Raw genomic sequence first — 27673 nt, forward strand, 5'->3', positions numbered from 1 at the left:
ATTCATAGTAATCGAAGCTGTCTAGGCTACACCTCGATTCAAACCATGCAGCCCCAGCACTCAACCTCATTGCTTCTCAACATAGACATTCCCAGCAATGTCCCCAAACACATCAAGCGCATGAACCAGCCGATCACGCACCAATTCAATGCGAGGAATCATATCCCGACCCAAAGGCAAGAACCCTTCGCCCTCGTGCCCAGCACCAACGCCCTCGCCAACGACAACTTCATACATCGCCTTGGCAGCCTTATCCTTATCGCCGTCAGCAACAAGCTTGCCTGTCAGTAAAACATCGATCATCTGCGCAGCCACAGAGCCGACATAGTCCATAGGCAAAGGGCTCGCAGGAGAACGACAGCCAGACCCGAACTGCGTATTGAACACTCCCAACCACACGGTCAAGATGCGGACGTTGAAGGGTGCGACTTCTTTAGCGAGCACTTTACACAAACCTGCAAAATATACAAATCAATACATAAACGAGACACGTCCTTCACCAGAAGAAGAAAAAAATAAGGGAACATACCATCCATAGCAGCCTTCGCCGCCGCGTAAACACCCATACTCTCCCTCCCCTCCAACCCCGCCCCAGAACTAACATTAACAACAACTCCAAACCGCCTCTCCCTCATCCCAGGCACAACCGCCCCAATCAGCCGACTCGGTCCAAAATACACAGTCTCCATCTGGGCCCGCAACTCCTGGTCCGAGAACTGCTCCACTGCCCCGATAATCGCATATCCGGCATTATTGACCAGCACGTCGATCTTGTGTCCTGCGGCCTCGAGCTTGGATACCAGCTCCGAAGCGGCGGTTGCGCTGTCGACATCTAGTGTGTGCCATTCGCCCCCGTTTTGGGTTATCTCTGACACGAGCGCCGGGGTGCGGGAGGGTTGTCGTGAGGTTGCGATTACGGTGTGGCCGTTTGATAGGGCGGTGCGGGCTAGTGAGAGGCCCAGGCCTGAGGAACAGCCTGTTATTAGCCAGGTTAGGGGGCGGTTGGGTTTTGTGAAGGTTGGTGCTTGGGTAGTCATGGTGGTTTGTGGTGTGTTGGATGATGGGATGATGGTGGTGAAAATTTGAAAATTCACTTTCCGTAATGTTGTTTTTTATTTGCGAGAAAATTATAATTATGACTGGAGGGATATAATGGCAGGATAGCATGGCTCTTTTATAGTTATCGCTTTCTTGCTGCATGCCTCGGACTTAGGGCTGCGATGACGGAGTTAATATGGTCTGTGCGTTTCAGCCTTGATGATGATCACTGGCCCTTGGGGTTATAGTTGCATTTACAGAGGATTTGTGGATCTGTTGGGGTAGGAAAAGGACTTAAGCTGTCGTCCGATTCGCGGTCAACAAGGATTGTCGATTTGACTTGATATCCAAGGTCAGCACATTCACGGAGTACAACCATACAGGATGAGATAGTAAATATACCCAGTTGTCATACTTACTACAGTCTAAAATACAAGTCCCAGCACCACAATCCATATAAACATGCAAGCCAAATACATACAAAGTGAAACCCGAAAGAAAGCAACCCATCACGCAAAGAAGCGAAAGTATGTTCAACACGACCCCGGTACACACGAAAAGCTACAACCAAACCGGCGGAACGGCAGAGGCCGAAGCTTCTCACCCGGACACCGAGGCATCTTCATCCCATTCTCACACGGGGTAAAGTCCCACCACTCTATCCATTCAGTGCGGGGAATCACATACTCTCGCTGGCATACAGAGCAGGGCTGTCCACCAGCAGCGCGCACTTCCCTCGCTTGTTGCAGCAAGGGAACGAGCAGGGCCGGATACTCGGCTAGTTCTTCGTCGGTGGTTTGCTCCAGGTAGGGGAGCTTGCTCACAGCGCGGAGCGCGACTTCGCGTAGGGACGGGGCGTCGTTTACAGGAGATGTCGATCCTGATGGTGTGGGAGTGGGTCTGTTGCGGGATGGGCTGTCTCCCATGGGATTGCCCTCCATATCCATGTAGGTGATTGGGCCTGTTGCGACGTGGAGAGGGGCCCAACCCTCGTTGAGAGAGGATTCCTCTTGGGATTGGAATGGAGGAGTAGGGACCTCGTCGTTTTCTGGTTCCTTTTTATCGTTCGGTTTGCAGTGCCATTCTGCGATCTGGGCTTCTTCGATTGGGAGGAATGGGTTAGGGCGTACGGTCAGGTGTTTCAGTTCACCGTGCTGCATGAGTTTGAGGATCTCCCAGGGAAGGCAGGTCAATTGGTTGACGGAAAGGTTCAAGACCTCCAGCGCTGTCAGCCTGCGGATTGTAGATGGGATTTCGGTCAGCTTGTTGTTTCGTAGGCTGAGGACTTTGAGGTTGCTGAGCTCGAAGAGATCGTTGTGCAGGGCTGATAGGGAATTGTTCGGGAGATATATCCTGAGGAATGGCTGCAGAGATGTAAAGACGTTCTCTGAAACTGGGGCTTCCTTGACAGATGGAAGCTTCGTTAGGTGCTGTAGGGGTGGCAGGAGACCGGATGGTATGGTTCTCAGATGGAAGTCGCTGTTTAGATGAAAGGTATTAGTATAATTGGCCCGGGTAGCAGGGATATCAGATGAAACTGGAATATCAGATGAAAGGAGATTAGCACATACCCCAGATCAATGCTCTCAAGTCCCTTATCAAGACAATCACCGACAACCTCCCGCGCGAATCGATGAGCATCAGACTCTCCAGCACTTCTAAACACACGGGTCTGCATGTTCTCCATCTCAGTAAGGAAAGGTGCAGAGTTTCCAGATTTTCTAGGATCAAGCACAGACTTGCGCAGGTCTTCCCCCCACATCGAGCCATCCTCTGACGGCAAAAGAGACTCAGCACCAGACTCGTCACTCCCCATCCACACACCACTATCAACATTCCTCTTATCCTTAAAGTCCGCCCTCTTCCGCTTAGGATCTAACACCTGCTCCCCCCACCAGGTCCCCCGATACCGCCGTTTGCGACCCGCCCCGGACACCGTCGCATGATAGTTCTCCAGCCCGGAAGCCGGGATATCATCACTAGAGAAGAGCGCCGGATCACTAGATGGTTGACTAGAGCGGTCATCGAAGCGCGACAGTCGCTGCGCGCGCTGGAACGAAGAGACCGCTAAGCCTGTCGCCGAGGGGTTCGCGGTCGCGGGCGAGCGGTGCCGGATTCGTCGCGGCGGTGGGAGGGGGATCTCGCCGTCCATTGCGATTTAGGTTCGCGGGTTCAGACGAGACACTTGTGGTTATCGGCCTGGCTCATTGGGGTTCTATTCGAACACGGGGTTTATCTGATGTTCGGGGTTGCGCGACGCGTTGTGGAGAACCCGCGATGGAGAGCTGCGGGTGTCAACAAACGCGCTAATGGCGCGATTGGGGGCGATAAGGGTATGGATTTGGGATCAATTGGCAGGTCTTTGATATTTTCAAAGAGAAAATCGCCTGCATTCCCTTGGAATGGAAAAAGATCAGATCAAAAGATAAGATCAGATCACACGTGCACGGGCATGTCAGTTGACCCCGGAGCTTACGGCTTCCCCACTGGAATGTTGGATCGACATGATCTTCTCTATCTACTCTATACGTATGTTGCTACTGGTGCTTACAGTTGGAATTGCTATCAAAGGAGAGAAAGAAAAAAAGTGCCTATATTCTGTGGATGACTCAAAGCCGGCTCGTGTGAGTCCTGGGTATCAGCCAGACCAATCCGAGGAGTAAGTCATCCATGACAACGTATATGGACAAACGAATTGAAAGAACAAGGTTTGAAGAAGAGAATAATAACAGCATCAACTCATATCGGTCCAAAAAAAATCATGAAATATAAAAAAGAAATGGGGGTATTTGAAAAAGCGTAAAACCGTTTCCTCTCCGAAAATGGGTTCTTCAGCCAGCCGAGAGGAATAGAAATGTTAAAGGTATAAGAAGATGAAAAGAAAAGAAAATAAGATCCCGGCTCTGCTGGAGATGAACGGTACTCGACAAGGCAGCAGTCATGCAGTATGAATTGGGCGTGGTATTGGCAATGGCCCCAATTCATGATCGTTGGCTGCGTGAAGGCATCTTGCCGAGAGGTCGCGAAATCGCGAGTGTGATTACAGGGCTTGGCCCACCATCACAACGATATAGCCAGCAGCGGCCAAGGCAGCTGGCATGCCAGCGCCAATGTTGGCCGCAGCGCCGGACGAGGTAGCGGCGGCAGCAGCTGAAGTGGAGGCTGCGTGAGACAGAGGAGTTGACGTCGAAGCAGCCATGGTGGTCATATTGCTCGCAGTGGAACTAGGAGTTGGGGTCACTGAATTGACACGAATCAGAGTCTTAGTGATGGTCGTGGTGGCAGTTGAGGTAGTGGTCTCCTCTGCAGCGACGAATGGAGCTGCCACTAGGCAGAGGGAGGCGACGATGGCAGTGAACTTCATTTTGTGAATTGATTCGAAGGTGAATATCAATATAGAAGAGGGAGCAAGGTGGTTGAATTGGATTCAAGGTGAAGCACTGGTGCCGAAGTATGAAACTTGAGAGGCAGAAGAGATGTTTCAGATTTGATCGCAAAAGAGTGAGCGTCAAAGACTTTGAGATATAAAGATTGTATAGAGCACTGCTCAAACAATATAAAACGAGCGACTTAAAATGAATGTATATGAGAGAAATCTCTAATGCGCCTAGAGGGAAAAAGGAAAAAAAGGGAATTTTACCAGGGCGTGGCATGTGCAGGGTTAAATACAGACATAACACAGCATGCCTCGAACCTGGGGAAAAAGTTCAAAGAAGTGGCGCTTCTGTTTTGATTCTGATTTTGAATTTTTTTTTCCCTTTAATTTTGTTTATATTATTATTGATTTTTGATGTGGAATATGATCATCCTATTGGCCCCTTGAATACGCAGATGGGACTATCCAAGATTGGGCTCCATCGTAGAAACATTCCGAGCCCTAAAAAGACAAAGGGTCTTCCGCACAGACTCTATAGACGCCAGGGGTGAAGTGGTTGTTATAGCCAAATGGCACAGATTTATCCGTACTTCGTATTGCCATCTCACTGTCTAATTTCAAGGACCTCGGAAGGGTTCGCCTTTAAGCCCCGTGTGAGGTGCAGCGAATACGAGAATTTTCGCCTAGGCACTCCGTATACTCCGTCTACTCCATAGGTGTAATTTCGGCATTTCCCAATAATCTCTAATAATCCCTGTTTAGCGAATTTCCTCATCCAATTGCGAGTTGTGGTCTTTGCTTACCTGAACTGGCCAAGTTTATCTACTTTATTGTTCTGGCATTATTACGCAGAATGTTAGAATGATGATTCTTGGGCATACACTACTGCAGGTGTTCACTTTCCCGGCACTTCCGTCTGTTCCGGACCCCTGGCATAATGTGCAGGAACGATCGTGATTTGACCTTAAACACAATAACAGTGGTCTATTCCGTATAGAGTAATTTCCTTGAATCTTGATCTCCCGGGCTTCCATCTTGCCTTACAAAGTGATTCCGGTAGTGCCACCTATTAGCCAATACTGAAATTTACCTGGATTTGCCTGGTTCCCACACTGCAATATACATACTATTGAGAAGAGACTTTTTTTTTATACTCCATAAGGCTCTGTGGATCGTCTCCATGGTTCCATTCAGGGACAAAAAACGAACGATCATCGCTCGGGCCTACTGCGTTAGGAATCTCTATTCCATAGCGTGGAATCCCAAGGTCTGGGGAGGAACGGTGAGTCATTCCACGTTCACTCATTCATATCCTTAGCCTTATAGTACATTGTAGTGGGCATATTCTGTGATGCGTTGGCATATGAACATGTCACGATTGTTGCAAGAGGGGGGTTTTTCAGGGGCTCTGGACTATGGGCTCGCAAAGCCCTATCTCCTTCCGTACCCACTTTGCACACCTCAATAACACAACATAAGCAATACGACAAGCTATACTCTGTCGTGCCGATCAACTTGAAAATTTAGGATGATCATTATCCACTACGGAGTACATAGTCCATAGTTCACAGTCCAGACTTATCCATCTAAGTCACTTGGACAGAAAAAAAAAGAAAGGGGCGATGGAAACCAAGTCGAAAGTGGTCACTCTTTTTCCTTCCTGGCTTACTGCACAATCTTAATTTTTGTTCAATGGAATTGCATGTTCGGAGTAGCCCAAATGAGAGCGGATAGACGCCAGTTGGTTGGTCAACATCTACTTTAAATTCCCGACAAATAAGGCAGCGCGCTTTGTCTTGAAATAACCAAATCAGGCCAATATATTGCACCAGAATCCCACACATCATCTCAGACATAGAGTTCAAGTAACAGGTTGGATAGTATCACTTCAGCTTTGGTTATAATCCGTGCCTCGGAAATAGCGGCTCTAGAAATTACTACCATAAGGGCTAGGTGAAATATATCGGTACCTATCACCAGTTCATTGCTCCTTGGAATGCCACGCTCTTCGCTACGGCAGAGGCCAATACCAATCACTGTTGTGATTGGACAGCTGTCAGTTTTAGGTATATTACAGTCATAGAGCACAGCCGATCAGATGGCGATCTCTCCGAAGTGCAACTCATGTAGAGATGCAGGTACGGATGAGGATGTAAGTGGACGAAACACATGATGTTCTTTATGGAGAACTCACCCCCAATCACACCGGGACTTGTACCGCTTGGTCTTTGATCTATATGTTGTAGATCACCGGGTAAAGACTGTGTGTAGTATTCGAAGCTCGAGCATATCACAATTGTCAATTTCATTAGTTACATTCTTTTTAAATTATCACCCCATTTTTGCCTTTTCATATCGGATCATTCCATTTTCTCACCTACAGCGCAGGCTTTCCATTGTTCATACCCCCGAACTGATTCTGCCAGAGGTTCTGATATCTCCCACCCTCTTTTTTCAGCAGCTCTTGATGTGACCCGCTCTCGACAACCTCTCCCTCATGCACAACAAGGATCCGATCAGCGCCGGAAATAGTAGAAAGTCGATGCGCAATAACGAACGTAGTCCGCTTGGCTCTCAATCGGTCCAACGCAACCTGGATATCCGACTCCGTATTCGAATCCACGGCGCTAGTTGCTTCATCCAGCAGGAGAATCGGCGACTTCTTTCAGGAAAACCCGGGCAATGGCCATGCGCTGGAGTTCACCGCCAGACAACTTGACGCCCTGCTCTCCGACTGTGGTGTCGTATCCGTCCACGAAAGTGAGAATTTTCTCGTGAATAGCCGCGGAACGACATGCTTCGTGGACCTCTTCATCCGTGGCTGAGGGCCTGGCATATCGCAAATTCTCGATGATAGACGCGTTGAATAAGACAGGATCTTGTGGGACGACACCGATAGTCTGGCGTAGCGAGCTGAGGGTTATGTCGCGGATATCTTGCCCGTCTATCTCGATATGGCCAGAGGTAACGTCGTAAAGTCGGAGAAGAAGTCTAAGGATTGTTGTCTTCCCTGAACCAGTCATACCGACTAGTGCAACTGTCGTCCCGGGTTCGATAGAAATATCCACGTCCTTGAGAGTCTTTAACCGAGAATCATAGGCAAAGTCAACATGGTGGAATGAAACACGGCCATCGCCAGGTTTCAATGGCATGGCATACTCTTTGTCATTGACGCTGGGTTTGGATTGGAATAGGAAGACTAGCCGCTCAGCATCGACTAGGTCAGAGACAAGCCAGCGATATTGCGCGGAGAGATAGGCCAACGGAGAGATGAGCGAAGACCAATACTGAATAAAGAAAACAAAGTCTCCTGTAGAGGAACGTCCAGTGGAGATCTCGTGTACGATCAGCGAGGACAGAGCGACGAAGCAAACCGGCTTGAGTAAATCCAGGAGTGACTTGCCAATTGCTCGGCGTTGACCGAAACGGGCGCTGGCCTTCAAGCGTAGGTCAACTGCTTCTCCAAAGCGGGACCTCTCGTACGAGAACTGATTGAAGTATGTAACAGTCTGCCAATTCTGCACAGCCTGGTGCATAATGCGAGTTTCGGTCCGCTGTGCCTGTGAAAGTTCGCGTCTGGCGTCCACGTTCCAGTTAGAGGTCAAGACCTCTGCCGCAACATAGGCAATAGATACGATCACCACCAGAAGGGAGGCGTAGACATTGAATTTCAAATAGAAGACAACGCACGCAATAGCTAAGTCAGCCACCGTCGGGACAATATCTAAAATGGCGACTTCTAACAGATTGTTCAGCGCTCCACCTTGGTCGATGGATTTCATAACTTCCGCCGAGTCATTTTCGATATGGAAATCCATTGACAGGTTCATGACATGGCTGAAGGCAGCAGTGGTGATCTGACGGTAAGAGAACTGCCTGATCGGAATCTTGACAAGCGTCTCAATCAATCCTAGCCCAGCTCCGCCGCTGATGAGCTGCAGCAACGCCCACTTTCCTAGAGAAGCATATGGGGCTTTGTGGGCAAAGATGCTATCAGTGACATCTGCTAGTTGTTGAGGAATGAGGATATTCAGGGCACGGTGGCATACTAGACAGAAGATGCTGACAGCAATACAAAGCTGCACTTTGAGATTGTTCCTGGGAACCAAATAGGGCAGAAAGATCTTCTCGGAGAAGCCTTTCAGATAATCCCACCAGCCCCCAAGCGACTGCATCTCATTGAGAAGTCTTTTCCTGCGTGCGGCTGCACCATTCTTATTTTTGTTGGTGTCCGAATCGCTCTCGCTCTTGGAGTCCACGCTGCTATTGTCTGAGTCGTTGCCATTCGCTGCGCCATATCTTGTCTGATTACCATTTAGGAACGGGCGTGTCTCTTCTGAGATCTTTCTCTTCCTCCGTCTGGTTTCAAATAGAATCGCAGTAGCCACAAAGACAAGCAAGGCAAGTCGGACCCCTGAGATAGTGATCTGCGTGATTGGTACCCATTGTCTCGGTTTGGCACCCAAGGAGAGCGCAAGGAGTGGAACTTCGAAACCAGCGGTGACCAACGAAGCTCCAGCCACTTCGTACTTGGAAGGACTTTGTCGCACCCACAGTGCAGTCCATACGACCGCCTGAGAGGTCATATGCACCAAGAACGGCTGAGAACGGTCCAAATCATCGGTGGCGATTTTCAAGACCGTTTGACTGACATATGTGAAAACGATCAAGGCAGTCAAGAGGACCCGTGGTCGACTGCGGCGCTTGGAGCGAGTCTTTCTTTTCTTTATCGGAGCTTGATTAAATAAAAAACAGACCAGAATATAGAGACTTGCTATTAAAGTACAACTATAATGAAGGGCCCGAGATGCTAGCTGAGTAGCCATGATGGGAGGTGGGACGGAGGCTCTGTTGGTGAACCCCCTCGCAGAGGTCCTAGCAGAGACGGTTCCTTATATATTCCCCAAAATTGAGCCTCATCCATATGTCAATAACTCAGGTGTCGGTCTAAGCGCCGCCCCATTGGATGGCTACAATTCTCCATTATGTGCGATTGTTGAAGTTGCCTGCGCTAGGGGGCTGGGATAACGGGGTCCTAGCGCCCATCGAAAGTAGACTGGGCTGTGACTGTAGGCCTGGGGTGGCAAGAAGGCTTCATTATTGGACAACCTGGGCAATCAGGGCAATCTGCAGATCGAACTAGAATCCACCTTCCTACACCGTAGGTTGAGTGCTTCGATTGGTGAAGCAGACATGCCTTGCTACTTACGTTGTACTCCGTGCAGTCGACATCCAAGGGGCTGACTGTTTTTTCAGTGACTCATTTGAGGGTAAGTAATAAAGTAATAATGCTTAATCCTGATTTTATAACACTGTGATATCTGTCCTGCTATTCTTTTACTGCGACAGTACTTCTGGCATTCGCCTCCGGTGCCCGTACTTTGATATTGATCTTCACGTGGCACAGCCTCACTATATACAGGGTTCTACCTCCGCATACCTGCACATGTCAAACCAAAGAGTACAGCTCCAAACTTGGATAATCTGGGATTAAATCTCTGAAATCCCCAAGAACAGCTGGAACAGCAATCCAACATTGATCTCTGCATCTGGTTTCGGGGACTCACCGGACAAACGGGAACAAACAGAAATGACTGGTACAACTGCCTGTTCGGCGGCTAATTGTCAATGGAGATGGCTCCTCTAAGAAGAAGGGATTGAGATTGGACACTTTGCATAGCCTGGTGACTAAGATCAAGGCAAGGCAGAAAACAAGGGCATGTCACTATAGACGAGGGTCATCCGCAATTGGAGGCTTATAGCCTTGAGATGCTCCTGTTTAGCCTGGGCATTGAGTTGACCCCAGATTTACATTTGAGGGGCCCCGCAAGTTCAAAGCCAGCCTCGGAGGTCTGAAACAAAATACATGCCAGTTCGCTTAATATGATAGCCTGGGAGTTGGCTGCGGCTTTGTTAGGAGTTATCAACGTGGTCGTATTCAGAACCAACCAGATTTCCTGCCCTGACTTTGAACATTAACAAGGGTTTAGTGATTCATGGCCCCGTAGATTGATCTCTGTTTGAGCTGGATGCAATCTCCTAATAGGGATTATATCACTGTGTTTCGTTCCCATACAGCTCTGGAGGGGAGTTTAATAACACGGAACTGGGTTGTGGGAGCCCAAAAAGAGAAAGGATATATTGTCACGGATAACGCCTAACATGGTTGGGAACAACTGAGGCAATTGAACTTCAACATCCATGTTCTGGGTACTGCTAGATTATGTACATCGTGTGCTCAAGAAGCAAGTACCCAAGAACCTGTCCGTTACAGCCATATTTGGGTAGTTCTCCTGTCTCTTGAAACCGCCAGAAAAAAGTATCTCTTCACCATAGAGATTATATCGTACAAGGGATGTCGCCAGGGAGTGGTCATGTCGCATGTTTCCCGAATATAGTCCTGAGACTGCGAAAAAAAAAGGTGTGTTTACTGGCGCATTGGCCGGAGGGGGCTCTGTCGGGGGAGCATCATTGGGGGACCCCGAGCGCGGAGCCAGGCATCGTTTTGAGGTCCTTCAGAGCGAATGACGCTACCGATGGACATGAAGAGTCTTTGAAGAGAAGTCCATTAGCCAGTGATTCCCAATCAAACTAGTATAACTTCCAAGCTCAAGGAGTCAACATACCCGAAAGTGGCACCTGAACCTAGCATGTACTTGCCCAGAGTCCGCATGACACCGTTGGGGCCAGCGCCATACTGGAAGATCGTCACGGTTCCTGCACCCAGTTAGCTTATCCAGAACGTCTTCATTTGGGGACTGAATGGGACAAACCAATAATGAAGCCCATGATGCCACCAACAGCTGAGAGGGGAGCTATGTTAGCTAAAAGCTCTTGGTGTACAAGGCTCGGTTGTTTTGCGATCACATACTGGAACCCATCATGCAGCCCATTTTCACTAAGAATCAGTCAGCGCATTTGGTCCACATACATATAGCTCCCCAAGTAACAAGAACATGAAGCGGATGATCTATATCACCGGGTTGTAGATGACATACTCTTGTCAAAGGTTGAGGGAGCACCCCCTGGGCCCGCCTGAGCGGGAGGTCCAGCAACCACAGGCATTATGAGAAATTAAGAGCAAGATAGTAAATTAAATTAAAAATAGCAGGTAACAGCTCCGAGCTGAATGAGATATCCCGTTGTGAGAGTCAAGGAACGAGCTCTTTTTCCTCCCCGGCTTGATGCTTCTCCGCCTTGGTCACGTGAGCACTCAACGGGCTTTAAATTGCACACGTGCCTGTATGGCACGTGACCTATTTTGCCTGGCGGCGTCAAGGGAGTAGGAAGCGAATGGCCCTCTTGCGCTCTTGCCTGGGTTCCCTCATGGCAACTATCCTCGATCTCTGATTTCTTTTCCGTTACATCTTTTAAAGGGCTGCCTGAAGCCTGCGCCGAGGCGGCAGTCCCGTCTTGTGCTTCTATCATTGCCCTGGCGTGAGACCGGTCGCTCACGACTTCCGACCTCCACACAACTCCTTGGCCTTTGAAGCACCTATTTTATTCAGTCTTAAATATCCCTCAGTTCACAATTCAGAAGTGAGTTTACTCTCCTCTCCAAATATACAACAATTTTTGTGGGTCGAGGCAAGACCTCGACTTAAGGAGTCAATTTATTTGTCTCTCCCCAAACAGCACTAACGCGACCGTCTTGATTTTAGTCGGGCGACTAAAGCTCCAATCACCCTTGCGCGCATTCAATATCCCCAACCCTCGGACATAAACCAACATTTCTAGACGTCTTCTTTTCACCCTTCAGACTATCTCAGAATACGGCCCCTTTTACAATTCGCAACCGTGGACGCGCTCCGTGCTCCGTCTAGATATCCCATTCCCTTAAACCATTCGCATCCTTCTCCATGACTGCTGTGGCATCTCCACCTAGTGTCGAATCGGGGTCTCGCTTGGGATGGTATAGTTCTAGTAACGGAGGAGAAGGAGCTCTGTCTTCAGTGAATGCGGACGACGTGTCACGGATGTTCATGCCACGGAAACACGTTCAACGCTCAAACTCCTCTTCCTCTCTGGGGTCGAACTCTTCGACTTCCTCCACATCTACTGTGGCCGCCCCTTCCCAAGATACCCATGCCGCGCAGAATTCCGCCAGTGAATCAGATACTTGGTCAACATCAAAAAAGAAGCATTCGAAGAATATCTGGCCTAGCTCGAAATCCGAGCCGGTATCAGGGGTAACGAACGCGCGGTCTCAGGCAGTGCCTGCTTTCACCTCGGGACCAAGTGCATCGTCGACAATGTCCGCAATGCATCAGCCTTCGAACATCGTCCCATCGCAACAGATGCCTCAGTCATCGCAGCAGAATGGCGTCCGTGCACCGACCGGCCCGCCCTCGGACAACCCAGCAATTTTGATTCTGTTGCCAACGAATGGTACCTTTGATAGGAAACAGATCAATGTACCATACTACCCCGAGGTCCTGCGGATCGGACGACAAACAAACGCCAAAACAGTCCCCACGCCTCTCAATGGATTCTTTGACTCCAAAGTTCTCTCTCGACAGCATGCTGAGGTATGGGCTGACAAGTCTGGCAAAATCTGGATCCGAGACGTCAAATCCTCAAACGGCACATTTGTGAACGGCCACCGATTGTCACCTGAGAACCGGGAGTCAGAGCCGCACGAGCTGCGGGAAGGCGATACCCTAGAGTTGGGCATTGATATTGTCAGCGAGGACCAGTCCACTATCGTCCATCACAAAGTCTCATCTAAGATTGAGCATGCCGGAACCTATGGTACTACCCCTAGTATCCTTGATCTGAACTTTGGGGACTTGGATCCTGCCTCCGGGGGCGGCCTTCTCCCTTCTCCCCTGAGTCAACCGCTTTCCCATATGCGCGGTCGAGCCGGTAGCAACGCTAGTAGCAGAAGTGCCCAGAGTGTTACTAGCAATCAGCTCAATGCTTTACATCAACAACGGCAATTGAACTACTGGAACTCGCCAATCTCCATCGAACAGGTTGTCAAGCGGCTTACGGTACGAATCACAATTCACCTTAATACTACAGATGGCTGACTTTGTTCTAGGGCGAACTGAAATCCGCAAAACAACAAACAACAGATCTTTCTCAAGCAGATGAATTTTTGACGACGATCATGAAACCAGGATATGCAGAGAAAGAAAAGCTCATCAAGCCTTCTCCTTTGGAGAACAATGCCCATCGCCAGATGAACGGCCGGCCTAAAATGCCTCGAGTCGACTCCTTTTCAAGATTCTCGGAACCTCCCGCTCCTCCTCCTCAACAGCCTCTACCGGAGAAACCTGATGCGTTGTCACGAAGCGCCTCGGAATCGTTCTCGCCACTGAAGCGTAGCGATACGGAAAAGCCGAAGAGCGGTACCGGTTCCCCTGTCTCCCGTGATTCCAGTCAGATCTTGAATCTCATTGAGGCGCTATCGTCTGCCAAGCGAGAGATCGAAACTCATGGAACACGTGTCAAGGAACTAGAAAACCTGCTGTTCCAAGAGCAGGCTGCTCGCAAATTGGCAGAAGACAAGGTCAATGAATTGGAGATGCGCTCATTGGATGTTGAAGAAGTCAAAGTCGAGAACGGCATTGTTCCGCCTTCAGAGAAGGGGGTGGGCGCAAAGAAGGAGCAGGATGGTACAGAAGCAACTGTGCAGGTCAACGGGATCCATCCTTCGGAGACCCCCACTCCTGGGGACAGCCAGGCAGATGCTCCTGTGGAAGACAAGACTGCTGAACTTCAGACTCGCTTGGAGAGTATGATGGAGGAGATGGCAGAGATGAGAAAACAAATGGCATCATTCAAAGATCGCGCCGAGAAGGCTGAAGATGAGGCCATGGAGTCTCGCAAGTCGTTGAACGAAATGATTGAAACCTTGCGCCAGGAACGCGCCAAGAAGGCATCACCCACGGCGCTTGACAAGAAAACTGATACGCATGACCGCGAGCCAAGCAATGGCTTGGTGGAACAATCGCTTACGAGCGATGCCTCTTTACCGGATCCCAAGATGAAGACTCCGTCGATGCAGGGCTTCGATCCGGTCACCTCGCAAAAAAGAGACATGGATGCTGCAGCTGCAGCCACAACCTTTGCAACACAACACCATCGACACAACTATGTGGAAGAAGCAAGTCCCTACGCCTCTATGTTTGGCGTGGTCTTATTAGGAGTAGGCCTGATGGCCTATCTCAACGGTTGGCAAAAGATGGACAAATAAACCAGCTTGGCCTCGTATGCTACCTTCTGGGGTTCCCTGTTCTTTTGACAGCCATTTCTATTGCATAGGCCCTTTGCATTGTTTCAACTTCCCCTATCTTTCTCATCAAATTTCAATTTTCGCCAGTCACGACTTTCTGGCGATAAATGTCTCGGTTCTTCTCTCGGCTGAGGACCATTTTCTTGTTTTCATACTCGGAGCATTTTTCCGTTTAGCCCACACTGTCTCTTTTATCTCACGAATTTTTTGATGACTCTTTTCTCGAGATTCCTCTCAGGGATCTCCTTGGTCGTCCTTTTGACGTCTGTTCCTCCCCCTCTTTCGTGCCATCTCCTTTTTCTTCGTTCTTCTTCTACCTCCTACTATGTTACTATTAGCCTGTCGCCCTCTTGGGAGTCGACATCTCTCTTTCTCTTTTGTCTGTACATGATGGGGAAATCAGGATACGTTCATGACTTGCAGCCTCTCTTTGAAACGTTTCGTTCCATGAAGAGGGTTTCAGGCATTATCATTCATCATGTCATGTCAGCACAGGGCTTTGTGAGCGTATCAGGAGTTTTTATTCGTACTATTTCGTTTTCTATTCATGCCATTTGTTTCTCACTGGCAGATTCGATGATTCAGGTTCCCTCTTCTAAGCCTTCTTTTTTGATTGGAGTAGTACTGTTACCCTATAGTCCTGTCTCTCTTTCATTTTTCATACAAGTCTGTCCAGCATCTACAGCTCGTTGGGATGATAGGGTGGAGCATGCGCTCTTGGTAGATCAGAGTTTGTTTCTTGTACATGATTTTGTGCTAGGCTAACAACCCAAGGACAAACGAATCGTTCCTTTCCTGATCCTGCTCAAGGGCCTTCCAAGCCTGTGTAATGTGGATATTGCCCCTGTAGGGTATTTGGTACTGGGTATATGCAAGTGATGAAGGGTGGTTAGAGGAGCCCTCGATCGGGCTTGGGGTTTGGCTGCTTCCACCAGCACCATCCCAGAACAGGGATTCAGGTTAAAAGTTCTTCTGAGCTGCGTTACTGGGTGGTAACCATGAGCATTCCGTTTGGAGTCACTCAGCAGGATGTGCGGGCACGCAGTGTCCTAGCTGGCAATTCTGGGCTCGACCACAGGCTCATGACAATGGCTATTTCCCAGCCACGTGTGTGGAGTTTTGCAGTTGAACATCCTCGGATCAGCAGACGATGGTCGTGCAATCGGATTACCGACTATCGTAGTGGCTTCTGTCGAAGTGATCGTGGGCGAATTCACTTGAGGCTGACGGCGATCTCAACCATTTTAATCCACCTCGTCCGGCTCTCGGGGAGCTCGGCGTCGTCTTCTGCCGCGGCGGCCTGACGTTTCCTCTTCTTTGCGGCTGACTTTGATTCCGGCTTAGAAGCCGCATCTCCCGGGTCATTTTGGGCTTGCTCTTTCTGCTGCTGTCGTTTCTGTTCCTCTTTTGCTTTCATTTCTTCATCCTCAACGATATCATCTACGACAATCACACTCCCCGTGTTGACACGGACTTTGTACTCGGTTTCCTTTTCCTCGAACCATTTGGCTACGTTCAGCGCCTTCTCAATAGCCCGTCCTGTCGCCTTCACGAAAACTTCCTCTCGCCTCTCTGACACCTTGGACAGCTCGTCAAGTATCTGTTTCTCGTTCTTGCGCGTATCCTCAAGGTTTATGTTTGCGGTGGCGCGCTTCTCGGCCTGCAGGAGGAGTTTCTGCACGCGCTTGACGGCGCTCATAAACGGCGTGGACTTGGAGACGTAGACAATCTTGGGCACCGAGGCGCCGGCATACGGGGAGGCAACTGGCGCATGAGGTATAGGGCGCTTCTCGACCTTGGCATCTGTTATTCAAGAGTCAGTGTTTGTGCATTGGCCATTTGAGCCTAGGCGTTCGGATGGGAAGGCTCACGTTTTGGGAGTCTGATGAGGTCTTTATTCTTTTTCTCAAATTGGAGATTTTTCTCCAGTGCTCCCTTCGCCATGGCTGATATGTGCCTTGCGCCAATGAAAAGTTGCGGAGTCAAGTTAAAGGATTGAAGCTGGGCGTCTTCTTGTTCGCCTTTTTCCGCCAGGCTAGAGGATGCCCGCCTGCCGCCCGCATCGCGATATGACATGCTTATATAATCACCATTAAACCTTGGGACCCCGGGACTGCCCAATCGGGAAAGCTATATACCTACCTAGGTACATATGTATCTAACTCAATTTGGTTCATCTAATCAGTCATCTCTATGCACTTGTATGTGTGCGTTTGAAGGTAAAAGAGAACACCGAGCGACTGTCCTGGACAAAGCTAGGGAAGGCCGGCAGTGTGTTGCAGATCGGTGTTGCCCTGTCTATCGCCTACGGGAAAAGTCCTCCAACCTACTGAGCCACATTAAAGGCGTTGACGCAAGTTACTCACTGGTATCATGATCCAAGCGGACAGCATTACGATGAGCATAAAGTGGGACATGTATGTGCACTGACCGCACACGGTGTTCACCAGGCGGTTACAGTCACATAGTGCAAGAATGGCAAGCTGGAGCCCGGTACTAACCTTTCCATACAGCACCACTATCAACTCCCTCTTAGAGAGGCTGCTAGATGCACAGATGATTCTTTCTTCAATGAGGTAGCTACCGATGACACTGATCACAGCAAGTCTGTTGTCAGCAAATAGGCTGGGCATGGAATCGTTGAGCAATACTTGTGTTTGGAAAGGGTAGCCTGGATATGCAGTATACAACATAGTCATGGTCATCCACCTGGGTGGGCCGAAATTCCTTCTAATCGGATGGGGTTTCCAGGTCCGGGAACACACCCTGTCGCCGAAATTACACCTGCACCGGGTTGTTGCATTTCGGAGAGAAGATGATCGCTCACAACTACTTCAAGAGACCAGTGAGCTCCGGACTGCAGATCTCGAACAGCGATGAGCAGTGCGGACTTGCTATGATTCTGAATGAGACTTCTGACCAGGTGACCCCGGTGGGTTCCCGACTTGTGCGACTGACTACCCCGACGGAGTCGACGGAGTCGGAGTCCTCCGTACACGTATTGATATTGCTCAGTTAGAGGCCTGTTCAAATTTAGAAGGCAGTTAATGTGTAAAGGGGCTCTTTGTACAATATAATTCAAAGTGGAGAATATTGATATGAACAGGTAGCTCCTATATTGTAGATGCCCAAGGGACCCCTATATTGTAGATACCCAAAGGGCCCCTTAGGCATCTTGTCCAATATCAGCCAATACTTTAATACGGAGTATGTTGTAGGTGTTTTCTTAGTATTGCTCAGGGGCAAAGGACAGCCACTGCATAAAAAGAGGCCCTGGCTGTATTCCGTACATCGTAAGCTTCTAAAGCACCATTGTCGTCATCTCGGTATTGAGACGGAAAGGGTCCAAGTGTGTTGACCCGAGTCGTTGGTGGCCGGTAACTAGCAATATCCCATATAGGTATAACATAGTACCCAGGTACTCCGTATGAGTACGGATACGATAAAGGTGATGATGAAATGATCATCATGAGGGCCCTCAATGATCTGGCAAGTTCCCCTGAGGCTGATTGACGTACTTCGTACTTCATCCTCCGTACTCCGTACGGAGTACTCCGCATGGAGCATACAATATCGGAAGCACACAAAGATGGTGACGATCAATGCGTCTGGACTTGATAGATCGACATTCGCCTCGAGCTGAAAACTGGTCAGGTGATGCTCACCAAACTAGTTTGGGAAGGTCCCGAAGTTAGTGGAATTGTGGGTCAAATGCTCAGTGTCCCGTTCTTTTGTTTCGCTTGTACTTTGTATCGATCACGAAAAAAGTCGGGATATGTGCATGTTTGATCTTTGATCCTCAGTATTAGGTATCAAATTAAGTGTAGCTAATCATCCCGAACCCTTGAGATTGGAAATTACGGAGTAAGTCGGGGTGACGGCAAAAAGACCACGATTTCCCCTAATCGTGGTCTTTTCACCCCTCGTGTTGGAGCATTGAAGTACAACACTAGCCATGTTAGGTAGCCTAGTTAGGTTTAGCGCCCTTATAGGAGTAAGTATTCATCATACATCGACGCCCTCAGCGCGTACATTATGGATAAAAGATATATAAAGGCAGTCTAAGTCTTCGTTTAGATATTATCCCTGGATAATTCTATATCGTACACAGTCTGCTGTTAGCTGGCCCCGGTTTCGGCCTCCTTATGGTTTCGGTCGCCGAATCGGCATACGGATATTAGCGTATAAGATAGTAAATTATTGAATAGTCAATCTATAGCATCCCTAATTGATCAGCATCCACTGCTAAGCAACATGCATACCCTCGAAGAGACATTCAAAGAACAGGCTGCACGTCTGTTGAAGGATGTACCCCTAATTGGTGAGTGCCGAGTCCTGTTTGTAACCTTTGACAAATAGCCTCATAGATCAATTAGATGGTCATAATGACTTTCCGTACATTATCAGAGGCTGGTTTCAGAACCAGATCAATGGACAAGAATCTACCATTCATGATATGCCCATTGGACAAACGGATATCTTGCGCCTTCAAGCCGGGTCAGTCGGGGCCCAGTTCTGGAGTGCATTTGTTCCCTGGTAAGGTCCATTCTTCTTTCAAAGCTTCTGATATCTGTGTGTTAACTTGACGGGGGTCTAGTCCAACACCAGAGGAGCAAGAACAAGGTTGCGTAGTTCAATTGCACAAAACTCTCCAACAAATTGATCTCATTCACCGGCTCATCGAGATGTATCCTGATAGCCTCGTACTAGCGGACTCAGCAGCCAGCCTCCTAGATGGGTTTCGCTCGGGACGCATTGCCAGTCTAATTGGGGTGGAAGGTTTGCATCAAATCGGCAATAGTATGAGCGCGCTTCGGATGTTTCACCGGCTTGGAGTTCGATATGTGACACTCACGCACAACTGCCACAACGTATTTGCCGACGCAGCGGTCAGTGTCTTGAGCATTATAAGACGATTTGAGAATTGGCAAGCTGATCCCCAGTGACCGTATAGACAGTATACACGCCACTACATTCCGGCTTGTCCCAAAGAGGGAGAAGGCTTCTTGGTGAAATGAATCGTATTGGCATGCAAGTCTCACTTCGTTCCATCCATTCTTCTGGCCGGCCATGTTGACGCATTCTTTCTTTCTATCATTAGGATTATCGACCTTTCCCATACCTCTCACGCGGTCCAAGAGGAAACCTTGAAAATGTCGGAAGCACCGGTCATATATTCACATTCATCCAGGTAACATGATCTGCGGACTGAGACACCCCGATCCCACAAAAGACAAGCCTGGACTCTTTAAACTAACCTATGTAAAAAGCTACACAATCTGTCCGCATCCCCGCAATGTCACAGATGACACTCTTCGGCTTCTTCAGCGTAACGGTGGAATCATCATGGTCTGTTTCTTGAGGGAACTCACAGATGCGAAGCCTGACTCTGGAGCCACCCTTTCCCGAGTTATCGACCATATCATATACATAGGTGAGAAAATTGGATACTCGCATGTGGGCATTGGATCCGACTTTGACGGGATGCTCCGGGGACCTGACGGATTGGAGGATGTTGCAAAATACCCAGCTCTGGTGGAAGGAATTCTCAGTAGGGGGGTCGCCGAGACTGACGTTAAGGGTATAATGGGTAGAAATCTCATCCGGGTAATGGAAGAAGTGGAAAGATTCTCTCGTCAGGCAAAAGCTACAACGATGGATTTCCTTGGTGATGATATTGGCGAGATATGGAGCGAGGATATTAAGGGACAACTGCTAGATGAACGGAAGAGATGCAGGTCACTGGCTAGCTAGCTCAATATATCTGTCAAAGAAACACATTGTCATGATGGCTTTTGATTCACTCCGCGGGGAGGGGAGAAATAGGGGGTGTGGTGTACAAGCTCACCCCTCGGTCACACATTACAGGATGCAGTTCGAATTCCGGATTGCTATTCGACGTGGTATAAAATATCGATGATCCTATCGATGATCCCCAAATCCGGAATATGGAACGATCCATCACGCTTATGTTTGAGATTCGAGACTTGCTTCGGATCCATAGTATAGCTGATGATATCGCATTGAAAAGGAAGGGGAAAAAAAAATCATTTATAATCCACCTCTCTCTACCCCGTTTGTCATTCAGATCCAAGCCAATCCACTCGTTTACAAATGTGCCGAGCTAGGGCCTGGGCAGTGGGTAGCTCAAAGACTGTGCAAATCGGCATATCCACGCCAACCCGCTTCAGTTGGCGCTGCAATCGCCATACGTCGATAGAGTTCCCCCCAGCTTCGAAGAAAGACACCGAACAGGGGAAATCGGCAAGATCAATGCTCAGACAGGCTGCCATCTCCCGGCGAAGGATATACACAAGCCGGTCGCAAAGGGCATTTTCATCACCATCGCTCTCACCCTCACTGCTACTATCTTCTTTGGTCTCTGGGAAGGTATGTGCTAGACGTTTCTCGATGACTGGGCGCGAGAGTTCCAACGACAATCCTTCCAAGACACATCGTAAGGCCTGATCAATGACCGTGATGGTGGCAGGCGCAATCTGGTGATGGTCATATTCAGTACGCAGAACCCAGTGGTCCACTTCCAGCTCCGTCCATTCGAACATGAGCAAAAACTTGGAGCCTGGCGCGTAGCACATCTCACGCTGGACATCGAGCCCGTCGATATCGAGGCAGTCCTCAATGGCTCCCTTCAAATGGAATGTGACCATAACTTCAAAGATCGGATGCTGCCGGATGGTGCGCGGGATGTGGAGGGTGTCGAGAATCTGCTCGAAAGGGATTGCATAAGCCACTGCCTTTTGGCTCGCTTCGCGCACTGATTCCAGGATGCCTGCACAGTCTGCATTTGGTGGAGTCTTGATGCGCAGTGGCAGCCTATCCAGGAATAAACCTAAGGACCGTCGCTCGAGGTCGGACGTTCTATTTTCCCACGGACAGCCTAAAACCACGTCATCGGTCGCGCAGAGCCACTGCAGCATCTGAGCAGTCGCGGCACAGACAATCTGGTGCTTGGTCACGCCGTACCTTTGCGTCAATGCTCTGAGTCCGTGAATCATGGTCCCCTCAAAGTGGCAGGTACGAGACGTGCCCTCAAAGCTCGTTTGAGTAAGGTGACGGTTGATGGAGAGTCGTTGAGGCGCGCCGTCGAGGTAACGTGTCCAGAAGTGGCGTTCCTCAGGCGTTGCCTTGCGAGACCAGGCAGATGCTTGCAGATAGTTCCATCGATTGACTTGGGCAGTCGAGCCTCGATAGACATCTGCTGTTTCCCGGAACAGATTCTGTACGCTGTTTAGATCGGCAATGGCATGGCTGATGACAACCAGCAGAGTCTTTTGGTCCATAAAAACACGGATGAGCTCATCACGAGCCAAGTCAAAGCCCCTGGCAATCTCTCTCGCAACATAAATTGATCTGCATTCCTGCACTTGAGGTGGAGCATTGCGGAAGACCCGAATCGGTCCCGTCGAAGCCTCAATAAAATTACTGCGGAGTACTTTGCGTGATGCTAGTACCGCATTCAGAGACTGAATAAGGAGCTGGCGGTCGAATTTTCCATCAAGATGGAGGAGGACAGGGATGTTGAACGTGCGGACATCCGACGCCACCAGATACTGGAACCAGGTCTGACGTTCCAACTCAGACAGATAATGATCAGGAAGGGCCTTGCAGATGGGCAAGTTCTTGGACAGGGGAGCCTGACGTTGACGAGACTTGACCAGGCCTGTCTGTTCTTCCAACGTGGGATGCTCAATTACGTCCCGTGTCGTCATGGCGATGCCATAAAAGCCCGCAAGACGAGCAGCGAGTAGCATTTGCAAGATAGAGTGACCACCTAGGCGCCTGAAGTCATCGTCGGGCCCGAGTGCTACATTGTCCACCAAACGAAGTAATATTTTCCAAATTCCCGCAATTCCCTCGGCAATGGGGTCCAACAGAGGCCCGGTCGGAGGAATTGGTGATTCAGTCTTACCAAGGATGCCGATTTCCTTCAATCTCTGATAGTCCACCTTGCGGTTTGTTGTCCAGGGGAATTCATCCAGGGGCGTGATAATCTGCGGTACCCAGCTTGGCTGAAGGGTTTTTCGGAGTCTCTGTTCCAGGCGGGCCACATCAATCGAAGAAGGCATGACAAATGCAACCAGGTTGTCATTAACGACCAGTGCAGCGGCCTGTACTAGCCGTGGCTCCTCTTCATACATTCGCATCTCGACCGAAACAAGCTCTACACGATATCCCCGAACCTTTACTTGGCGGTCCACTCGACCGACATAGCAGATCTGCTGGTCATTTGTCCAGTATCCGTAGTCGCCAGTGCGATACATTCGCTCGCCATCATGCCAGGGATCAGGCAATACGCGATGTGCTGTTTGCTGATCATCCCCGATGTACCCGCGCATCACCTGTTGGCCAGCAAGGAATATTTCCCCAGTGGCACCATCTCGCACAGGATGTAGCTCTGGAGTTAAAATATACATTCTTGCGGTTTGGATTGCTTGCCCAATTGTCACCTGTTGGCCGGGAACCAACCGTGTGAATGATGTGCAGATAGAACACTACATAAAATCATCAGCGGGTTGTGCATGTCCCTTGTGCTGGCTGTTACATACCTCAGCGGGGCCGTATGCATTGTAGAATACGCGATTTGCCGCCCACCGATCCAATAACCCTGGGGTGACAGGTTCTCCTGTGGCATAAACCTGTTGTGAATATTTTTTAGTTATTGAACAGAACAATAGTGCCTATTGAACCTGTGAAAAGCACCTAGGAAGTGACTTACCATGCGTAGATTAGGATATTCAGCCGGGTCTAAGGCGCTCATCACGGAGGGAGTTATAGTCGCGACATCCACTTTTGCAAGGTGAGCCAACGGGTCGCTGGGTTCACGAAGAACCAGAGTAGCCCCATGAAGCAGGGCCGAAAATATCTCGTTAGCGCAGTAATCAAATGCCGGGGACATGAATTGAGCAATACGACGACCTGGACAGCCGAACATGGTGGCTTCTGGGTTCGACTGTAATGCCAGCAATCCCCGATGGCTGATTGGAACACCCTTTGGACGACCTGTCGTCCCAGAAGTAAAGACAATGAGGGCATCATCGTTCGCTTTTGCGGGTAGGGGAAGACGGTGAGATACCGCATCGCACGTGGTATGGCTCAGCAGATCCGTGACAACCAGTACATGGATATCCGGCAACTGCAGCACAGCAGTGGGACAGGCATTCGGTATCAACAGCGCATCCGCTCCACTGCGAGTATATACTTCAACCCGACGATCCATCGAATAGGCGGGGTCGAGCGGACAGTAAGCTGAGCCCGATTTGAGGATGCCCAGGATCCCAACGATCCAGTTGATAGAGCCATCAGCGTGGATAGCAACTGTCTGTGCATTGGGGATGTCTCGGCGAAGCCGGGCACACACCGTATCAGAGAGCTGGTCTAGTTCCGCATAGGACAAAGTGCACTCCGATCCTTCTAGCGCAGCAAGATGAGCATGTCGGTCTGCAGATACCTCGAAGGCCTCTGCGATATGCGTCTCTGGAGTGTAATGAGACCGGGGCGCACCACATTCCATTTCAAACGTCGAGTTGTGACCGAATTTCTCAAAAGCACCCTCTGCATAATCCAGCCAGCTACCGATCGTCGTGGCATCGGGCAATGTATTTAAGGCGCTTTTCATAGCTTGGGATAGCGTATGCATGCGTCGGTCACTGTGGGCGGCTGGGTCATACACCAGACGGAACCCAGCGTCGTTTTCGGCTAGGAGGCTAAGAGAAAAATGTGGTGTTTTCAAAGAATCGTTCCTCTTTCGGGGCGAGGGTAGGCTCAATTTGCGGGAAGTCGTACTGTGTGGCCATCAAGTTGTCCAGCCGGTAGCCAATCTGATCTGACGACGACCATGCATACGCACTGATGGTCGCGAGTCCCTCCATGACGGCCTCAAGCTGCTGTGCAATGGATGCATCTCTTCTCAGCTCGCAGAGGAGGGGCAATGTAGCCATCAGCGGCCCGATCGTGTTGATGTGCTCCAGCTGGGTCTCGCGGCCAGAGAAAACTGCTCCCACGACCACCAGGTGCCGGCCTGTATACTGTGCCAGTGCCATCGCCCATGCGGTATAATAGACGGTGGCCAAGGTGACTTTGCATTCCTCGGCCAGTCTCTGTATCTGCGGCAGATGTTCTGCACACGAAAAGCGTATTTCCTGAGCACGGTATGGGGTGTTACTGATCTCCTGCGATCGACACTGGTCATCCAGAACTGGGAGCGACCGCACTGATTCTAAATAATCGGTCCAGAATCGCCTCGCTTCACCATCCCGTTTGTCCTGGATCGCTAACAGTCCCTCTGAGGCATCCAGAAAGGATGAACTCTGGGACAGGTGCCCCCCTTGCACCGCTCGCTGCACTTTGGCTAGGATAAGCCCGACTGAGTAGCCGTCGAGCAGCACGTGGTGAGCCGCCCAATTGATTGTAATTTCACCGGTATCTCCCGATCCGGGCTCATCACCCGTATCATTGGGCACAAATTTGATGAAGTCCAATCGCATACCGAGGCCGACATATAAAAGAGCAGGATCAGTCACGGCAGCCTCATAATCTTCGCGTCGCCGGAAAGTGAGCTCCACGGGGCCACAGAAGTGGCTGCGAACTTTTGACGTCTCCGACTGGCGCAGGTGAGGAGCATGCTGTATCTGCACGCCACAGGCGACATCAAGGGAGACTTGTGTCCGGAAGACAGGCTCACACTCAATAACCCGTCTCCAGGCGTTGCAGATACGCTCCGCATCACTCAATGGGTACGTCAACTGGAGCTGGTTGGTGTTGGTGCCATTGCGCTCTAGAGTGGGAGCTGCCAGCTCTAGCTGCAAAGGAGTTAATCGGCCGATTTGAGTGTCCAACGGCAACAACAGCTTCCCCAGATGCAACTGTGCCGCTACCTCCGCGCGTAGTGCTGATAATTGCTGCGTTGTATTTCTACCATCCGGCTCTATAGCTGGAGCTATTGGCTGCAAGGCATGCGCACAGCGAAGAATGCCATGCAGTGTCGGATGGCGGTAGATGTCTTGGGTAGTGATAGAGATGCCACGTTCACGACAGAGTGAGCTGAATCGGAGAGCTGTCAGTGAGTTTCCGCCCAAGGCAAAGAAGTTGAAATCTATCTGGGAACGCGGGATGTCTAAGCCAAGTGCGGTGCACATGCATTCAGAAACAGCTGTTGCCAGATTAACTGGCAGCTCAGACTTCATAGAAGGATCGTCAACAGCGGAGCCTTCGTATATGATCGCACTGGAGGCTGCAAGAAGCCGATATTGACTTTGGTCAAGCAACTCGGAAATAGCCCTGCTGTCAATCTTGCCATTGGGGGAGATTGGGAACCGCTCAACGGCACAGTAATGATCGGGGGAATGGAAGGACGACAGTCGTTTTTGTGCCTCAATGCGCAGACTTTCCAGTTCAACGGAGGCTGGTGTTACCAGAACCACCAAGCGTGACTTTATTATGCTCGCATAGACATCGCTGACGCCAAAGCCCATCATCCTCAACGGCTCTTCTACATCAGCGGCAAGATTCACCAAGAAGCCACGGTTCTTCACTGTTCGATCAGAGCGCCCACGGAAGTCCATCACACGAGCCCCATCGTTGCGACGAATCCAGCGTCCCTGATCACCCGTCCGATAGACTCGTGTGCCACGCCAGGTAATGAACCGCTCGGCTGTGAGCGCAGGATTGCGATAGTATCCCTCCGCCAGACCAATTCCGGAAATGACAATCTCGCCCTCCGTGTCATAGTCATCCACTAGAGTGAGATCATCCCGAAGCAGGTATACCGGTGCCTGTGGCATGGGACTGCCAATGATGCTACTGCGAATCGTTCCCGTCTCGCTGGAGACCTCCACATCTTGCATCAACGACGCACAGGTTGTCTCTGTGGGGCCATATGCGTTGAGAATTCGCACACCAAAATTAAGCCAATGTGACAGAAGCTGTCCATTCGGTGTCTCTCCCCCGAGTAAGATGGTATGGACCAACGGGTAGCTGTCGGGGACAGCAGAAGGCAGGGGGAGAGTGGCCAGGATCGAGGGTGTTGAGGCTAGGATCGAGCATGTCTGTGCTTTTTCGTAGAGTGTATCCATAGAAGCTGGCACAACTGTTCCTGAATTTCCTAGAATAGAAAATAGCATGCCGGTCGATGCTGGCGACTTGGGTTAGTTGGACTTTCTCCTTCGTTGACCTATGGATATTGTGTGAAAACGACTAACCATCGAATGCTACCGACAATATATGGAGCACACGGTCACCGGCTTGGACATCCATATTGAAGGGACTGGTATGCCCGTAGTTGACTATCGCGCGATGGGAGATCATGACACCCTTTGGCTTGCCTGTGCTGCCACTGGTGAAGATGATACAAGCCAGAGCTTCGGGGGCAGTGATGGTACTGACTTCAGTGGCGTTATCGCTGCTGCCATTACTGCGCGGGATTTCGACCTTCTGGAGATGAATAATGGTATATTTGTTGTTCTCAAATGAGGCACCAGTTGTGTTGATGAGGAAACGGCTATCAACCGAGGACAGCACGGTCTCAATGCGTTCTATAGACCAAGAGCTCCGGTCGAGGGGAACGTAGCAGGCTTTCGCCTTGAGCACAGCAAGTAGAGCAATAATGTTAAGAGTGCCATGCTCGGTAAGAAGACACACGATGTCGCCTTTTTCTACGCCCTGCTGTTGCAACTTCTGTGCTAGGTATGTGGATGCCGCATCGAGGTCGGTGTAGGTCAGTGAGCCACTCTCATGGTCCACTGCCAGTTGGTTGGGGTGCGCCGCACCGAATGAGCAAAAAGCTCACACAGATCCGAGGCCTTCTGCTGCATCACTGCTTCGGCAAGAGATCAAATGAGAGCGAATTTGTTGGAAGGGGAGAGCGCGTGGACCTAGGACCAGCGAAAGGAGGGAGTCAAACGGTTGATGTATTGTATCATCTCGATCACTCAGCACAATTATCCGCGGCGGCATTGAGCGTTGTCGACCTCCGGTAGTTCCTGTATGATCTCTGGGGCCCC

At 50.0% G+C, this 27673-nt stretch overlaps 10 protein-coding genes across 10 annotated transcripts; 3 read left to right on the plus strand and 7 right to left on the minus strand.

The window, feature by feature from the left end:
• Window positions 1-66: 66 nt before the first annotated feature.
• On the minus strand, window positions 67-1037 carry N7519_002719 (uncharacterized protein; the record flags this gene model as incomplete). Its single annotated transcript, XM_057289497.1, has 2 exons — window positions 67-455; window positions 530-1037. 2 exons carry the CDS (start codon window positions 1035-1037, stop codon window positions 67-69), a joined length of 897 nt encoding a protein of 298 aa, XP_057150699.1.
• A 534-nt stretch (window positions 1038-1571) lies between these two features.
• N7519_002720 (leucine-rich repeat domain-containing protein) lies at window positions 1572-3190 on the minus strand (the record flags this gene model as incomplete). The annotated part of the gene is made up of 2 exons (XM_057289498.1): window positions 1572-2517; window positions 2610-3190. The coding sequence occupies 2 exons, from the start codon at window positions 3188-3190 to the stop codon at window positions 1572-1574; spliced, it is 1527 nt and encodes a 508-aa protein (XP_057150700.1).
• An 888-nt stretch (window positions 3191-4078) lies between these two features.
• Window positions 4079-4402, minus strand: N7519_002721 (uncharacterized protein; the record flags this gene model as incomplete). Its single annotated transcript, XM_057289499.1, has 1 exon — window positions 4079-4402. The coding sequence occupies one exon, from the start codon at window positions 4400-4402 to the stop codon at window positions 4079-4081; it is 324 nt and encodes a 107-aa protein (XP_057150701.1).
• Window positions 4403-7050: 2648 nt separating this feature from the next.
• Window positions 7051-9240, minus strand: N7519_002722 (uncharacterized protein; the record flags this gene model as incomplete). The annotated part of the gene is made up of 2 exons (XM_057289500.1): window positions 7051-9149; window positions 9201-9240. 2 exons carry the CDS (start codon window positions 9238-9240, stop codon window positions 7051-7053), a joined length of 2139 nt encoding a protein of 712 aa, XP_057150702.1.
• Window positions 9241-10841: 1601 nt separating this feature from the next.
• N7519_002723 (MGR2/ROMO1 family protein) lies at window positions 10842-11479 on the minus strand (the record flags this gene model as incomplete). The annotated part of the gene is made up of 5 exons (XM_057289501.1): window positions 10842-10965; window positions 11041-11131; window positions 11188-11217; window positions 11286-11312; window positions 11413-11479. 5 exons carry the CDS (start codon window positions 11477-11479, stop codon window positions 10842-10844), a joined length of 339 nt encoding a protein of 112 aa, XP_057150703.1.
• A 794-nt stretch (window positions 11480-12273) lies between these two features.
• Window positions 12274-14615, plus strand: N7519_002724 (uncharacterized protein; the record flags this gene model as incomplete). The annotated part of the gene is made up of 2 exons (XM_057289502.1): window positions 12274-13407; window positions 13458-14615. 2 exons carry the CDS (start codon window positions 12274-12276, stop codon window positions 14613-14615), a joined length of 2292 nt encoding a protein of 763 aa, XP_057150704.1.
• Window positions 14616-15867: 1252 nt separating this feature from the next.
• Window positions 15868-16598, minus strand: N7519_002725 (ribonuclease P subunit p20 family protein; the record flags this gene model as incomplete). Its single annotated transcript, XM_057289503.1, has 2 exons — window positions 15868-16457; window positions 16526-16598. The coding sequence occupies 2 exons, from the start codon at window positions 16596-16598 to the stop codon at window positions 15868-15870; spliced, it is 663 nt and encodes a 220-aa protein (XP_057150705.1).
• A 753-nt stretch (window positions 16599-17351) lies between these two features.
• N7519_002726 (putative beta-galactosidase) lies at window positions 17352-17534 on the plus strand (the record flags this gene model as incomplete). Its single annotated transcript, XM_057289504.1, has 1 exon — window positions 17352-17534. One exon carries the CDS (start codon window positions 17352-17354, stop codon window positions 17532-17534), a length of 183 nt encoding a protein of 60 aa, XP_057150706.1.
• Window positions 17535-18908: 1374 nt separating this feature from the next.
• On the plus strand, window positions 18909-20408 carry gliJ (dipeptidase gliJ; the record flags this gene model as incomplete). Its single annotated transcript, XM_057289505.1, has 5 exons — window positions 18909-18975; window positions 19022-19190; window positions 19252-19543; window positions 19691-19845; window positions 19925-20408. 5 exons carry the CDS (start codon window positions 18909-18911, stop codon window positions 20406-20408), a joined length of 1167 nt encoding a protein of 388 aa, XP_057150707.1.
• Window positions 20409-20734: 326 nt separating this feature from the next.
• On the minus strand, window positions 20735-27484 carry gliP (nonribosomal peptide synthetase gliP; the record flags this gene model as incomplete). Its single annotated transcript, XM_057289506.1, has 6 exons — window positions 20735-23167; window positions 23222-23311; window positions 23392-24379; window positions 24459-26775; window positions 26873-27412; window positions 27460-27484. 6 exons carry the CDS (start codon window positions 27482-27484, stop codon window positions 20735-20737), a joined length of 6393 nt encoding a protein of 2130 aa, XP_057150708.1.
• Between the last annotated feature and the right edge of the window lie 189 nt (window positions 27485-27673).

This window comes from Penicillium mononematosum, assembly GCF_028829835.1.
Source record: "Penicillium mononematosum strain IBT 11891 chromosome Unknown utg000002l:1.0-8112719.0:1.0-8118358.0, whole genome shotgun sequence".
NCBI lineage: Eukaryota > Fungi > Ascomycota > Eurotiomycetes > Eurotiales > Aspergillaceae > Penicillium > Penicillium mononematosum.